This window comes from Podarcis liolepis (genome assembly GCF_965112155.1).
Source record: "Podarcis liolepis genome assembly, chromosome: 3".
In the NCBI taxonomy this organism is placed as follows: Eukaryota; Metazoa; Chordata; class Lepidosauria; order Squamata; family Lacertidae; genus Podarcis; species Podarcis liolepis.
Genome location: NC_139557.1, coordinates 68,507,387 through 68,523,542, shown reverse-complemented (window position 1 = coordinate 68,523,542; position 16,156 = coordinate 68,507,387). Strand labels below are relative to the sequence as shown.

At 39.8% G+C, this 16,156-nt stretch overlaps 1 protein-coding gene across 1 annotated transcript in view; it reads right to left on the bottom strand.

The window, feature by feature from the left end:
- Positions 1-5,179: 5,179 nt before the first annotated feature.
- The window catches only part of LOC310703865 (VIP peptides-like), a 42,894-nt gene continuing 31,917 nt past the window's right edge, over positions 5,180-16,156 (bottom strand). The window contains exons 3-8 of the mRNA XM_083496659.1: positions 14,837-14,957; positions 10,459-10,599; positions 10,075-10,179; positions 8,661-8,798; positions 8,038-8,158; positions 5,180-5,556 (exon numbers count right to left, since the gene is read on the bottom strand). Of these exons, the coding sequence (XP_083352785.1) occupies positions 5,548-5,556; positions 8,038-8,158; positions 8,661-8,798; positions 10,075-10,179; positions 10,459-10,599; positions 14,837-14,943 (621 nt within the window). The 5' untranslated portion in view covers positions 14,944-14,957 and the 3' untranslated portion in view covers positions 5,180-5,547. The remainder of the gene's footprint in view (positions 5,557-8,037; positions 8,159-8,660; positions 8,799-10,074; positions 10,180-10,458; positions 10,600-14,836; positions 14,958-16,156) is intronic.

The window sequence follows — 16,156 nt, the reverse complement described above, 5'->3', positions numbered from 1 at the left end:
GAAAATCCTTTGGCTCTACCGTCACCCTCCCACCAATGGTGACCAGCACTATGCTTTGGCTAGATTTCAACTGCAGTCTGTCTGTCTGTCTGTCTGTCTGTCTATCTATCTATCTATCTACCTATCTATCTATCTATTCAGAAGCATTATATGCTGGCTTCCTCTCTCTCAATCTACTTTGTCAGTATCTGGTTAAGAAGTGTCTAGAAAGAAAGAGAAAGTGGTGATAGCCATGTCATTGTACCTAGAAAAATTTAGGCACTTTATACAATAATTAATTTCATCATCCATTTAGAAGTAGATTCTGGTGCTATATTCTCCTAAGTGTAACAGCAAGGCACAGTAGTGTGTCACAGGAAAAGTGCTCTAAAATGCCTTCGGTGATTAATTATTGTGATGAATGTAATGTAATTAAAGAATTGGGCTCCTGTGAGCCCAACCAAGCCATCTACAGAGGATTGATTCATTATTCTTTTATTTACCCTTTGCCCATAGCACACAGTTTGTAGAGCATAGGGCTGCCATACGTCTGGATTGCAAAGGTAGAATTGACATCCGGGGGGGGGGATTTCTGGGGGGAATTTCCAAAAGGCGGCGTTTTGTTCTGGTAAGTCGATCAAAAAATCACGTGGGTGTTTTTTTTGGGCATTTTTGTAAAAAAAAATATGAAATGTGGCAACCCTAGTAGAGCACCCAGTTTGCCTCCAGATGGTCCCAGGTTCAATCCCCAGCACCTTCATTTGGGACTGGAAAACACCTTCCTGTCTGAAAGTGTTGCCAGCCAGCTTAGACAATACAGGCAAATAATCTGACTCAGTGTAAGACAGCTTCTCACACCCAGAAAGCCTCTGTCAAAGGCACATAATTCTGTGCTTTTTCATGGGTGCAGTTAGACTATCCAGTTGCTCCAATACAAGAGATGCAGCAAAAGTATCTGACCTAGAAGGAGCCACACCCCAAATGATGCAGAAACTCCACATGTCAACTCCCTAGCCTTTGGAACATCCTCCTAAGAGATGTGTAAGTGGCTGTATCAGTGCTGGCATTCAGAAAGGCTTTGGAGACCCATCTGTTTCAATTGGCTTCTGACTAAGATTATTTTTATTAAGGTTGCTGGTAGTGTCAATGTATTGGTTTCATGCTGCTAGTTATGGGATCTTGTTAATTTTTTTAGGCTGGGCTGATCAATGCCTCAGAGTCAAATGTAAAGACTCTGAAGGCCTTTATTGACTTATAGAAGTATGCCCAAATATAAGTTCTACTATCAGTCTTGGGAATGATGAAATGTGTCCTGCCTGTGACTCAGAATGCCCTGGGGAAAAAATTGAAAAGTGAGTTTTATCAATCAATGCATGCATAAAAAGGCTATGGGAATCAGCCATCAGAGTGGTAGAATATGGTATAAAGCCTGGATCGGTAGCTGTTGTTGCATTTAGAATTCAAAGATAGGGTGACTCAGACTTTAAAGATGATTTAGGTGAAAACAATATTTCAGCTTCTCTGCTTCAACCTTGAACAGGCTTTTCAGATAGGCAAGTGATTTATTTTTTGAGGTTCCAATAGGAAACTGGGTTCTGGGCTTTTTCCAGTTGAATGTAATCTGTGGCTATTTGAGTAAGTCATGTCTCCAGAGACCACACATGCTGGCTCCACAGAAGCTGGGCTTATCCCATGAAAAGGTCAGTGTGCTGCAGAAGTCAGTAAACCAAACTAATTCAAGCTGGGGAATTGCTTGGAAACAAGGCAGAGAATGTTTGTAAATGAGAACGCCACTTCCTACTGTGTGCTTGTGCCAGTTTTCTAGAAAAATAACTCCACCATCCAGTGCAGATCTAGTTTTTCCCATTCTTACAAAATATTCTAACATCTACTGCATCTATCTTATTGCTTCCCAGCTTCTAACCATAACTCATTTGCCTATGTTAGCCATATTGCACTTCAACTTACGTTAAGCCAATTCCTGCTCTAAAAATCTGAGATTCCTTTTATGTCTGACCCTCTAGGGTCCTGCCCTAAGCTTTAGGAACACCAATCAGTCTGGTGACATTAAGAAAATGTCAGCTGGTTGATCTTGTGAAATGTGTTCTTCACACCCAAATGTGAGCTTTCCATAGATAACAAATGCTACAAGTGATGAGCATGAGATTCCCTTTCCATAACAATGGACTGTCACAAAATGTGCATCTCAATCTTAGCCATGTTTATTTGGAAGCAGGTCCCACTGGTATCAGTGACACCGACTTCTCAGTAAGTGTGGTTTGGATTGCTGCCTGCACACACTTGTCTTCAAGTGAGCACAGTTGACGTCAGAAGGACACAGTTGGAAGGGGTCTTATAGGCTGCCTAGCCCAACCCATTGCTTGTTGCAAGAAATCCATCACTAAATCATCCTGTAGAGACGGCTAGGCTCATGCTGCAGTGCAGGGTGCCTTAGATGCATGCTGGAAATGACTGGAGAAGGTATGCAATGCCAGCTTCTCTTCAGTGGCCAGGTTGCTACTGAATACCAATTGCTGGAATCACAAGTGGGGACAGCGCTGTTGCACTTGGGCCCCAAAGACATCTGATTAACAGCTCTGAGAACAGAATACTGGACTTCTTATGTTCTTAGGTGCAGATCTATTCAATTTCATATTCAGCATCAGTTGCTTGAAAGAATTTCTGGGTGGTGGTTACAGAGATACATGTGATGGTTACACTGAATGCACAGTACAGACAAATCACATGCAGTTAAACCCTAGTGGCCTACTCTCTTACTCTCTCCCATGAGTCAAGAGTACTGGCCTTTCCTCTACACATTATTTTTCCAAACTCTGTAGATAGAGGGACAAAGGGGCTTGTGGGAGTTGCAGCAGAAAAGAGCAGGTGGGTAAAGGTTAAGCATTCCCTATGCTTTCCTGGTTCTCTGTTTCAAATGGCAACCTGTAGATGCTGCTTCAAATGGGAGCTGGACAACTGGGAGCTGGAAGAACTGGGAGCTGGGAGTTCAGTCTGTAACCTGAAGCGTCTGTAACCCGAGGTACTGCTGTACACCTTAGGTGAGAGATAGGATGTCTTAGTGGATCCACCCCCCATTTCTTGGCACATGGCTAACTGGCATTCCTAAGCTATATCCAGTGGGATTGATTAATTTCCTACAGGAGGCAGTGATGGCTTTAAAAGGTTAGAAAAATTCACTGAGGACAGTTATGTTGAAAGCTACTAGCCAGGATGGCTGTGCTCTGCCTCCACAGTTGGCGGCAGTAATGCTTCCCAATACCAGTTGGTGGAAACCACAGGAGGGGAGAGAGCTCTTGTGCTTCCGGGTTTCCAACAGGCATCTGGTTGGCCACTGTGGCAACAGGATGCTAGACAAGATGGTCCATAGTCCTGATCCAGCAGGCTCTTCTTATGTTCTTACGACTGGTGTTTTGTGCTATTTTACTTTACTTTTCTTTTTTTCACTGCATTCATTGTTTTAATTATACTTTTATTGTATATTTATTTTGAATTAGGAAGTGTTGTTCATATTTGTTAATGCTGTGAGCTTCTTTCACATCAGCTTGGTTGTTGGAAAAGCAAATCAAATCATTTTCTTTGGAGCTCCTGGGTACCTATGAGTTTCTCATACTGTTTTGGAGAACCAAATATTCTATGTGAGTGCCATTTATTCCACCTCTGCTTTTTGTGGCACCCCTCTTTCGTGATGGCCATAAACACACCATAATTTCACAGAGCAAAATAGGAACACTCTTGTAACACTCCTCCAGTTGTTACAAGAGAGATCGTTGCTTGAGATGCCCACTTGCACACCTTCCTCGCTTAACGTGGAGATGGTTGGGGACTTAGCACACAGGGTGACACACACAGGGACCTTGCGGGTGGGGCTTGCATTTGTAGTGCTGCCCCCCACCCACAGCTGCAGAGTGAATGTGTACAAGGGAGCTTACAAAACTGATGGTAAAGACAAAGTAATACACCACCTGAGGCCACTGCCTCACATTGCCTAATGGTAGGAGCAGCTTTTGTCTAGACCATTCTGTTGCACTGGAGCAGTTCCTGGAGCTATTTCAGGCATTGCAGAAGGTCAGTTAATGCAAGGTGTGAGCTTGCTTTGAAGAGTGCTATTCCTTTTACTTTGTATTGACCCCTGTTCTCTTGCTTCCTGAAATAACAGAGTTAGGGTGATGTCTATCACCTGACAACTCCCCAGTTTATTGCAGCACTGAATCAAACCAATGATATTTGCAGTGATAATAAAATGTCTTTATTGTCTGCATATTTCATCGGTTACATTCATTTTGGAAAAAAATAGTAAAGTATCTCCAGTCCTATATATATATATATATATATATATATATATATATATATATATATATATATATATGGAATACTTTCATTGGTAAACATATACAATGTCAAATGCACTTTAATCCTAGCATCCATTATTTTAGCACAAATCAATGATTTTAACAAATCGAGGGGAAGCGTTCACCTTTGGCAATTGTGGGATTACATTGATTCTGATAGCCCAGTAGCTATATCATTAAATGGAAAAAGATACCTGTAAATATACAGGATATATATCTGACTTTAGTTTGCTTGGCTATGAAAATAATCTGAATTTGCACCAATGATGCAGTTGCCTATGAAAAAATCCATCCAGTGTTGTTCCCTTTTACATTAATTGGTAGTCTTTCACAAAGGTTTATCTACATTTGGAGGTGGGGGAACATTTACTAAACCTGGGGGTGGGGAGTTTTAAAAATGTCTCTCATCTGACTGAGATTCTTCTCAGTGTCCTCAAAATTCCTACAGATATTTTGCCTTAGGAGACCCCTCCGGATTGTCTGGAATCTTGCTGGCAGGGAGAAGAGGGTTCAATGGCACCTTAGGGGTGCATGAAGCGCACCTGATATGTGTTATGAATTGTACTGAAAAATATTTCACCACCACCACTCCTAAATTCCTACCAACATTTTGCTTTAGAAAAGTTCTTCAACATATCCCTCTCCAGTTTCATCTTAGGCAATTCTAAGTATAGTGAAGCAGCAATTTGAATATAGTTAATTCATTTGGAGTCATGCTGTATCCCCATCACTGCACTAAAAAAGTGAGAAAGCTCACTCTCTGCCCATCCAGTTCATGAGTTCAAGATAGTAGTTTAAGTGCTAAGGAGCAATTAATCAGCATACAGTGATTTTGTATATGCAGCCATAAGCAGCAGTTTAATGTACTTTCTGTCCTGTGCGTTGCTTGTCTTTCTTTGAAATGCAGTTATCAAAATAACAGATTTACAGCATAAGAGATCATAGGATTTGTTGTGAGTTAAAACTAGCATACATATGTACAGCTTTAGGTAGATCACTCTAAAGTAATATTTACAGTGTAAACATCCATTTTTATTATATAAGAAACAAAAATATCACAATTTTCACTTCACAATATATCTGTTTTGGTTTAAATACGGAAATCATCTCTTTGAAATACTATGAGAAACTCAAAAAAATAGTTTGATCTCATCTTTAGGATTTTTTTGCAGGGTTTTTTCTTTTTATGGAGTTGTCTTCAGACATTCTAGAGAGAGAGAAAAATAACACGTACTTTAGAAACATTAATTTAGAAAATGATGGTAACACTTATTAAAAGGTTATACAGTAATCCTGAATTTTAAAAAAGTTCTCAGTGCATATGCTAGAAATGCGTCTGAGTGACTCACTCAGTCTTTTGCCTACTTACCTGGGAGTAAGTCCCATTGAATTCTTTGGGACTTACTTTTGAGTAGATGTATAGGATTGCACTATAGGTAAAGAAATCAAATGAACCATGATTGCTATTGCAATGCTTCTGATGGTATACAATTGATGTAACAGTCTCCCACTTCGTGACACTTATGCTGAGCCCTCAGAGCATTCCCTTCTCTTGAAGAACAGAGCTCTTTGTGCTCTATGCTCCTCAAGCTAGCAGGCCACCCTCAGGTGTAGCAAAGAAGCTATCAGATCATCATTGTTGAAGTACAAGTCAACTGGTGGAATGGGTGGGAACAGGAGTGCAGTTTTGTCTATCATTTCAGGCAGCAAAATGTTTGGGGCTGATGTGGCTCAGGTGGCAGCCATATGCAAACACAGGCACTGTACCCAGTTAGGTCAGTGTATAGGATAAAAACATTTTAAACATGACCTATGTTTTCTCAGCTCCAAGACTTTAGCTGGAACTGGACCTTAATCAGTGGATATTCTCCTACTGACGGTCTGTGGCAGCTGTGGACAGCCTTTGGTGCTCTAGATATTGCTCCCATCATCCCAGGCCATTGACCATGCTTGCTGGAGCTGATGGGAGTTGTAGTTCCGCAACATCAGGTGGGCTAAATGTTCCCTACTGCTGGCCTACAGAATTGGTTGTATGATCTGGAGATGGAAGTGAAACCAGGGCAAGGGGGTGGGCTAAGTCTTGGAAAGCAACTTATTGAAATTGCTTGTCCATTGCCTGGTTAAGGACAGAAGTCCAAACCTCTAGTATTTCTATCAGGGCTATTCAATCCAGAGGCCTCATATTCTTTGCCAGCATCGCTAATGGTTGCACTTGCTTTCAGGAAAGATCTGGAGCCAGAGACAAGGCTCTCTCTTCCAATGCTGTGGGCTTTGTATAAGAGGTGATAAACCTGTGCCACCTCCAGATGTTGCTAATTCCAACTCCCACCAGCACCAATGGTCAGGGATGAAAGGGCTTGTAGTCTGACATCATCTGGTGGGCCACAGCTTTCCCATCCCTGGTTGTTCAACAGTGGCTCATGTTGTTGGGCTGTTAGCCAGTAGACAACAATAAACTTGTACAAATGCAGACCTCCTTGGGAAAATGTCATGGTAAATCAAATCATCTTCATGGCATGGCCAATAATGTCATTTAACTGCCCAAATAGGAGCTGCAATAAGATATAGGGGCTTGTCTTTAAGCATCTCAATGACAAAATAAGATAAGAATGATAAGACACATCATTTCCTCTAATAGCAAACCCAGATGGTTGAGTGCCCAATAGGATTGGAGCCAAAGTAGAAACAAGAGAGAAGTAGCAGGATGCTTAGAGTTATGCAGAAGAGCAAAGGGGTGGGGGTTATTTCTTTTAAACAAAAAAACAAAGGGGGCAAAACCCCAAAGTACAGTCTAGTGAGACTGAGCACCCTTAGAGGCATCCTGAAATGGACCACTCCTGTTGATGGATGGGGATGCATGGTTTAAATAAATGCATAATTTCTCTCAAGTTATGTTTCACAGGACTCCTTCAGAAAAAAAAACTTCACTTCAATAAATTCAAACTCTAATAAGTGTAAAAATCATTTTATGTTTGACACTGATTGCATGCCATCTACCCATATTATCCTCGGTACTCACTGATATAAGAAGTCAACGTCCTCCCCACAGTGCCTCTTTTGACCCACTTAGGCTGCAATCCTACCCATGTCTACAGAGAAATAACTTCCTTTGAATTCAACAGGGCTTTCTCCCAGGTAACTTGTGTTCATACTGCAGCCTTAGTAAATAGCAGCCCACAGTGTGAGTGTCACTAATACGAATATGAACCAGACTTCTGGCCAAGAATCTTTTTATGCTTACCCACTAACTAGATGGTCAGATTCAGAAGCGACTTAGATTTCAACTAATCAGAAGGCCAAGAAAGGTATGAGGAAAGGTGTGGGTGGACTTATTTTTGTTTTAATTAAAAGAAATGCCAGTGCAGTTATCCTCAGAGACACAGTACTATTCACCCTAATTAAACAAGTCAGTTTGGGTTTCATGCCTTAGCACACACAATCTGAGAAAACCCAAGTGAGCCAGGCGAATTAACACTATCAAACCACTCATTTTCATTAGAAATACTTCACAGATAATATCGTTATTTAATCCATGCAATTATCTTCCTGTGATGTGATTCCCACAGAAATGTCATATGGGAGTCATGTCATTAAGAGCAATTTTCTGGAAAACCCTGGTGGCACATATGAACTATGCACATAATAAACGTAAGATGGTTACTCTGGTTGGGAAGATGTTCAGACTTACCAATGGGAGGTGATTCAGAAGCTCAAGGTCATCTACAGTGACATCATCATAGTTTTCGGAGAAGGCAGGGTCAAGCAATTCCGTTTCATCCCGAACGCTGGCTGGGTTTAGCTCTTCCTGACTGTGGCAGAGCAGAAGCTTAGATTTAGTTTAATTTACTTCTTCTTGGAATTCATCTTAGAAACTTTCTCCTTTGTTGCATTTTATTGCATCATTAGCCTTTATTAAAATGATTCAACCTGTCTAGCTTTATTATACAAAACAATGTATAGCACTTTTATAGAAATCAGTTTACCTCAAGGCATAATGCTGAACGTTTTAGTTAATAATTATGTAATTGCTGCTTGAGAACAAGCGGGTTAGTTCTCACATTCTTAGTTAAATCATGCCTTCTATAGAAAGCATGGAAAAATATGGCTGGATCATGATGCCCTTTCTTTCTGTACACAATCTTTGTTCTTTCAAGCTATTTTTGTTATAAATTGTCCTCAGAAGAAAGCCGCTGTGATACAACGTTGCTTGCACTTTTCTATATGTTAAAAGGAAGATTGTGTTAATAGCTCGTCACTGCTGGAGACTTCTAAAAAAAAACCACCTGTCTTTTGTGCACTCTTTCTTCCTACCTTCTTTTCCCAGTTAAAACAGAGTTCAAATATTTCTTCACAGCCATCTGCTTTCGAAAGCGACTGTAGTTGTCAGTAAAGACAGCATCTGAATGGCGTTTGACTGGCGGTGTCTGTTCATCAAGGGGAGTGTTATTTCTTGAACATAAAAGAGACTTGCAATTAATACAGGAGCCAATCAAAATGCAAGAATTTCAAAACCCACAGGTTGTATTTCTTGAAAGCTAAGTAACTGATGGAAAGTCTATTCTCACTTTTCTTTTACTACATTAATACAATGACCTCATTTCTTGACCATGTTCTTAACACAGGTGTGGGGAACCTTTGCCGAACTCCAAATCCCACCAGCCCACCAGGGTTTTACTTCTAAGTAGGCATATATAGAATTGCATTGTAACTGTCTCTTACAGTTGTGTTTCATCTATTGTTTGCTCAGAATAGACCAACTGAAAACAATGGGCCAAAGTTAGCCATGGCCATTAATTATAATGGATTACTCTGAGTAAAAGTTAGTTGACTAAACCAAATTTACTCTGAAAAGAATTCAAATCTGGTGGTAATAAATATTGAAAAGATACTTTTGAGTTCTGTCCTGCACTGTTAAGCATGCTTGGAAACCCCACTGAAACCAGTGCAAAATAAGCATGGATCTCTCATTGATTTCAAGCAAAACAAGCAGTGACAAATGCTTGGTGGATAAAATACAGCATAATATGAAATGGAGTTGCCTTTATACTTTTGACTGTCAGTAGCTCTCCCAGCTAGCAGTCTCTTTACTATCTGTCAAGGATGCTTTAGCTGAGATTCCTGCATTGGATTAGATGACCCTTGGGATCCCTTCCAACTCTACAACTCTATGATTCTTTGACTCTCCAACAGAAGATATCAGAAACTAAACAGGGATTTTATGCAAGCAAAGCTACGACTACATCCCTCCCACCATATTTGGCACACTGCTTGTACCAGTTATGGATAAGCTTGTACCAATTATGGATATCCAACTTTAAAAACTTGGCTTTCAGGTTTCACTTTCAGAACAGTGGAGACACTAAGGGTGGCCTGCTAGCAGTGATCAGAGGAGAAATGAGTGCTGGAAGGAGTGCAGAGAGAAGAAACATCATGGTGCACCTGCAGCAGCACAACCAGATGACTTCATCTGCCCCAGATGCAACAAAACATGTCTCTCCCACATCGGTCTCTACACCCACAGCAGGCACTGTAACTCTCCAGCAATTCAGCTTCACCCCCCAAAGTTGCACTCCTCCATTGTCTCCCGAGATAGATGCCAACAAAATACAAACACATGATGATCGTATGATCAATGTTTGAATTCAAACATAGTGGAATGTGGGTTTTTAAGAGGAATGTAGGGGAAACCGGCTGAGTCTGGGAAACAGGAGGAATAGTTACTAACCCAACTCTTTTTCCTATAAGCGATTCCAAATATTTTCTTGCCGAAATTTGACCCAAAAGTTTGCTGTAGCCGCTTGTGAAGAGTCCATCGGCATGTCTTGTGTTCCTGCAATTGAAAGTCCTACAGTAAAAAGCTGTGACCTACATTTTCAAGATTGTATATAGTTTCATGTTTACAGCTAATGTACAGACAACCATATAGTTACTGCAGCTAAAGATATGTGGATCCTTACAGTTGCATAATTCTAGTAATGCAAACATAGCTTAAAGGCCATGAAAGAGGGAGAGAGGAATGGTCAGAAAGCCTCAGTGAAATTACAAGCAGTTCAGTATTCAGATTTGCAATGATTATTAGATTATTATTTTTTTAAAAAAAATGCCTTACCTCTCCATAGCTCTGTACACATCATAATAGAACTTGTCATTCTCAGGTAGTGTAGTTTGCAAAATGTCAGCCTCAGATTTTAATGAGCCTTGAGAATGATCAGATTCACTTGCCCCATCAAATGGCATTCTGTTTCCTAATCTAGTGAAGAAGAGGAAAAGAAAACAATGTTTGAAGATGCTAGAGAATTCTTACAATCGCCTCCCAGGTTAAGATTGACTATTACTATAAGATGCATATAGTAAGCAATTCATAAATGAAATCATTATTCTCATTCATTATGACAATGAAGAATATTAGTCACAGCTGCAGATATTTTAAAACTGTGTCCATATCATGCAGATGTCCCTACTCTTTTAATTATTTCAGTACAGACTTCACAATGAACAGTTATACATGCAGAATGATTTCATTATGTGCTGATAAGATAATACAGAAAACATGGTCTTGCCAATGGGATAGATTTAGGTACACTAAGCTCTCCCATTCAAATCAAGGGGACTTCAAAGTAGTTAACTTCAGTTGATCACAACCATAGTAAATGACCTAAGGGAGTTTCAGTGTGAAAAGGAGATTTTTATAGTGCAATCCTATTCATGTCTGCTGAGAAGTCCTATTGACCACAAATGGACCAACTCCCAGGTGCATGTTTATAGCATTGCAGCTTCAGTCTGTAATTTAACTTATTGTATAAATGCGTGCACATGGCAGTCCCTGTGGTGTTATATTGATAAACCTCAAACATGATGATGGGAGCAGGACAAGGGAAAGTAGAACACTATGCAAAAGTCAAATACCATGGTTTAAGTATGGTGACCAGGTTAAAAAGAGGACAGGATTGCTATACCATTAACAGTTGTGTAGAGGAGGGAATTCTAGCACATGTAGCTAGCATAATAAGCTGTTCCTGCCAAATTTCCCTCTTCTACACTATTAAAAGTGTCGAAGTTCTGTCCTCTATTTCACCTGACCACCCTGTTATCAAGCTCCAGCAATCTTATACAATTGAAGAAGCTCCATTTCTTCAAAGGATCTTACAGAGCCCCCAAAGGCTTTCTGTAAGTAAAAGAATGTTTCCTTGTACGAATACACAAATGTAAACGAGAAGCCTCCTCAGTTTGCTGATGCTGTTCTTCATAAAATCAAACCCCCAGCCAGCAGTCTCTTTGGATAATTTACCTGACAAGTTTGGGGTACCTTCAAACATCACTGAATTGTGTCTGAATTGGCCAAACATTTGGCTTCCCAGGGCTGATTTGACAACTGTAGCCAATAGATAATCTCAAATGAATGATAATCTCAAATGACAAATCAATAAAACAATTTAATTGTAATAGATGTTTTGAAACAATGGTTGGACAAAGTGATTCATAGCATGCCAACTATTAACCACAAGGTAATCACACTGAACTGTTCAGGACTGAATACGTGACCCAATCAGATATATACAGGAAGTAAAAAAAAAAAGTAAAAAAAAACTAAGATCAGAAAGATTGTTGTTTGAATATCTGCTAACTTTTTTCTGTGAAACTGACAACCATCTCTGGCTTGAGATGACTAGTTCCATATTCCTTCCTGCTTTTATCTTTTCATTTCAAGTATTTGTATACCACTTTTTATCAGAATCGATCATAAAGCAGTTTACAAAGGAAATTAAACACCAAAATTAAATAATACCATATATAAAGCAGATAAATCAAGATCCATTCCACTCAGTCCCCACCAAAATTCCTCAGTCAACCACCACCTGGACACATTCACCCTCCCTCACTCTCAACAATCACCCATCCCAATAACCTGCATAAATTCTAAAACTAATATGTCATGTGACTCAAGGAAGAGAGCGTCCTAGTTCTGATATGATGTTGAAAGTCATGTTTCTGCTAATAAAAAACATGAGTTGGGGGACATTTAATGCTCACTTAAAATACACAATGGGATCTTGAAGCTCCTGGGGGTTGGTAAGAGGTGGAAGTAACCCCCAGCACTTGTTTTCCCAAATTTTCTCAGAAAAGGCTTTAATAAAAGCCATATTTCTCCTAAGGATTCTTCAACATAAAATTCTTTCTGAGGTAAGATCCATGGACAATACTGAGTGCTACTTATAGCAAACATATAATCTGTGATGCCCACTTTAAGATTCTTCCAGCCCTTTGATTCTAGAACTGCTTCAGTTATGAATTTTCCAATGTGTTTAATACATAGACATGCTATAAAGTCCTTTGTAATGATGGTTTTGCGTTGATTTGACATCTGAGTTTATGATTACCGTATGTTCTATAAGATGTCTGTTTCAAGCACAGGGTTGCAAAAAAATATTTTAAGTCATATATGAGAGACCGATGGCCTTTCATAAGTTATTGGACTCAAAAATTTTATCAGCCCAGGTCAGCATAGGCAGAGGTTGAATACCAGATAGTTGAATACCATCCAGGGAGCAACAGGTTCCTCACCCCTGAGTAATATGTTCCTCTTATCATGGATTAAATACCAAGGTAGTTGTGATGGAAAATCACTTGATGAATATTACCTATGTTTCACTTCAACCTGGCTGTCTCTTTGTATGGAATTCCATTCTGTCAGTCCTAATCATGATCTAATGGTAAACACAAGAATATCTGGATCCTCTTTAGAATGACCCAAATTGTTTCTGACAGACGAGTGCCGTTCTCAAAAGCACAATTCAACAAGAATGCCTTTCATCTTGCCGTGCCCCTTCTGTGTCTATTAACAAGCTATTAGAGCATAAATGTGCTTCTGAAGCTGGACATTTAGTTGGCTGGCATTCACTGCTAATGACCGCTAAACTAGGCTAGACCCTAGACTGTTGAGTGCTAATACTCAAGCAGCTCATGATAACCGCCATTAAGAGTATGAATGCAACCAATAATTGTGGACATGTTGATCTGGATTTATATTCTTCTTCCATATAATAGTCCATATTAAACATTTGTAGTAATGGAAGCTGAACTAAAGCTAGAGGTTTTATGTCTCCTGGCAGAAGAGCAGTCAGGAGTCTTAGGACAGACTTTGCTTGATATACACAAGGTCTTGTTGTCTGTTATAAAACAAAGTTTTATTTTGGCGCTCTGTTTTACTTTTAGATATTCAGTTGAGATTATGTAGGTTGGGGTGCTGGATCTGCCAGTGTGATCCCACCTCACTTATAGGTGAGTTTATTACCGTATACTGTATGAATAGGATCTTGAGTGCTTTTGAACGAAGATGGAATGGATGAATCTTCTAGTTAGTGTCTAAAGATTCTCCTGTTGTGGCTGGAATATGTAGATAGTGATCAGGCAACATGCCTCTTGGTTTTATTTACTAAACATTTTTATCTGAGTTTTAATATGTAACCGGGCAGTAAACATGTGTGGTTTTAAGAATATCCAGGTCTATGTTAAATGCTAATCAAAGAGCTATCTTTTATCCCTGGGACAGATTGCTTTGAAATACACCTGACTGTTTTTCTCTGTCCCCACTTCTTGCTGTGTGTGTGTATACCTGCATCCTCTCATAAGGAGAGGACCCTTGGAAGCTAAAAGTCAGGCCCTTGGGGAGGAGAAGGATGGTGATGATTATGATGATGATTTATTGTACCCCAGCTGCTCTGGGCATGGATCCTAGAACACACCAAGCTTACAACAGCAATTTCAACACAGTAATAACGAATGCTGAAACAACCTTCCCTAACCTGGGGCTTTCCAGATATTTCAGACTCCATCAGCCCCAGCTGGCATGGCCAGTGGTCAGGGAGGATGGGAGCTGTAGTCCAAGAACATATGGAGAGCTCTATGTTGGAGAAGGCTGGGTTAAAAGGATGGCATGGAAGTAAAACAGATAAAGCAAATGGTAAGGAGAGCCATCGTATTTTCACTCTTTGGCTAGGTATTGCAAAGTTGCAGATGCACTTCCATTGCATGCAAGGAATCTCAATGATTTTTCAAGGGCACTGAACTGAGTAATTTGATGAACATTTTGGACTAACATCTATCAAAGTTACTGCCAAGTAAATATGTCCTCATTTCTTCCTGTTCATTTGTATTGAACTATTTAGCTATTTCTAGCCTCTTATGCACGAAACAGTGAGAGTCAGTAACAAAAGGCATAAAAGCATACATGAAATATCCAGTCAAGCTATGCCCAAAGTTAAGTTTTCAAAAAAGTGCTCAGTTCCCTTTTGGCTAGTCCAAGTAAAATGATATTGCAAATTTTCCTAAGCACATTCAGGTTGGCCATTGCAAGGTAGGCAGCATTAGAGCATTTCAAACTGGAGGGTTTGGGGTTTTTTTTGTTACAGTTTTGTGACATCTGCATCTCCTGTTGGATTTGCAAATCATGCTGTTCTCTAGGTAGGCTTAGCTGGAGCAACCCTTACCTCATAGCAGAGTATGTTCCCAGAGGAGGTAAAGCGAGTGCTTGAGTGCAGAGAACATAGAGGAGAGCAAAGGAGAGGAGAAGCTGGGGGCCACTTCCATGTTCCATCTCTGTGGACCTGCCTGGACAAAGATAATTTTAAAAAATGTTAACCTCTTGTTGTCAATGCCCAAATTTTGCATAAACAAAAAGACATGGCAAAGGGTGGCCTAATAAACATGAAATTGGTAATTCTGAATAGGCAAAGGAAGACCACTGTAGGGCACATTTCAAAATATTAAAAAATTATATTAATTTAAAATATTAATTGGGCAAAATCATTTGGATTCCTGGTGTTAAGGAATTGTCCTTGAACAAGAAGGTTGAGAGAGGCAAATAAGTTTCTTATGACAGATTCCTTGTGAGATAAGTAATGTGCAGTTGGTAGCAAAGGCATGGATGATTCTTGTATGAATGAGAAGATGAATCACAACAACCATTCGTTGCAGGGGGTTGGACTAGATGCCCATCTAGGTCTACAGTTCTATGATTCTTTGCTGCCTTGACAGATCAACTTCTTCATGCATTAAAAGTGCTTATTTTGGTGAGATACACAGTATAAGTTACCTAGAAGCTTTCGGCGAAGCTTAACTTAAAAAAAAGTCAGAGGGTTGACATGCAAGCCGGCAGAGAGAGAGGAGGAGATAGGTACACAGACTGACAGAAGAAATCACCTTGTTAATAGTATACTGGGGTCAAAATGTTAATTTAAATCAGTTTGATTTTCATAGTGATTTTCCTGTGTCTGGTATTAAAATATGACCATATAACTTTGATATTTCTGCCACCTGACTTACTTTCTTATTGAGCCTAAATGTATTTTACTGCTTTAACAACTGAAAATGCACCATGTATATAATTCAGCATATAAAATCATACAATTTATGAAATGTACAGAGCAAGCATGTTTACTCAGAAGTCCCACTTTGCTCAATCAGAGATAACTGTGCGCAGGACCGCAGCTGAAGACAAAAAGTGCAGTTCCTCTTTACAGCTTTGAATCAAGATAGTAAATAAATGCTGTTTGCAACCCAGGAGCAGTTACTTGGCGATACCGTTGAAATTCACTGGGAACAGGTCCAGAACTTCCACTTTAAGGGCTTTGGAATTAGAGACAAGGCACTAATGAGCTGGAAAGGGATTTCACATGGCTGTAACGATAATTCATTCATTCTCATGCAAAGGCATCTCTTTTCATTGTTTTACATTACAACTGCACACAACCCCCCCAGTGTGGAAGGGGGAGCTGCATTCCCTTCATCAGATACCAAGAATGTTGCTA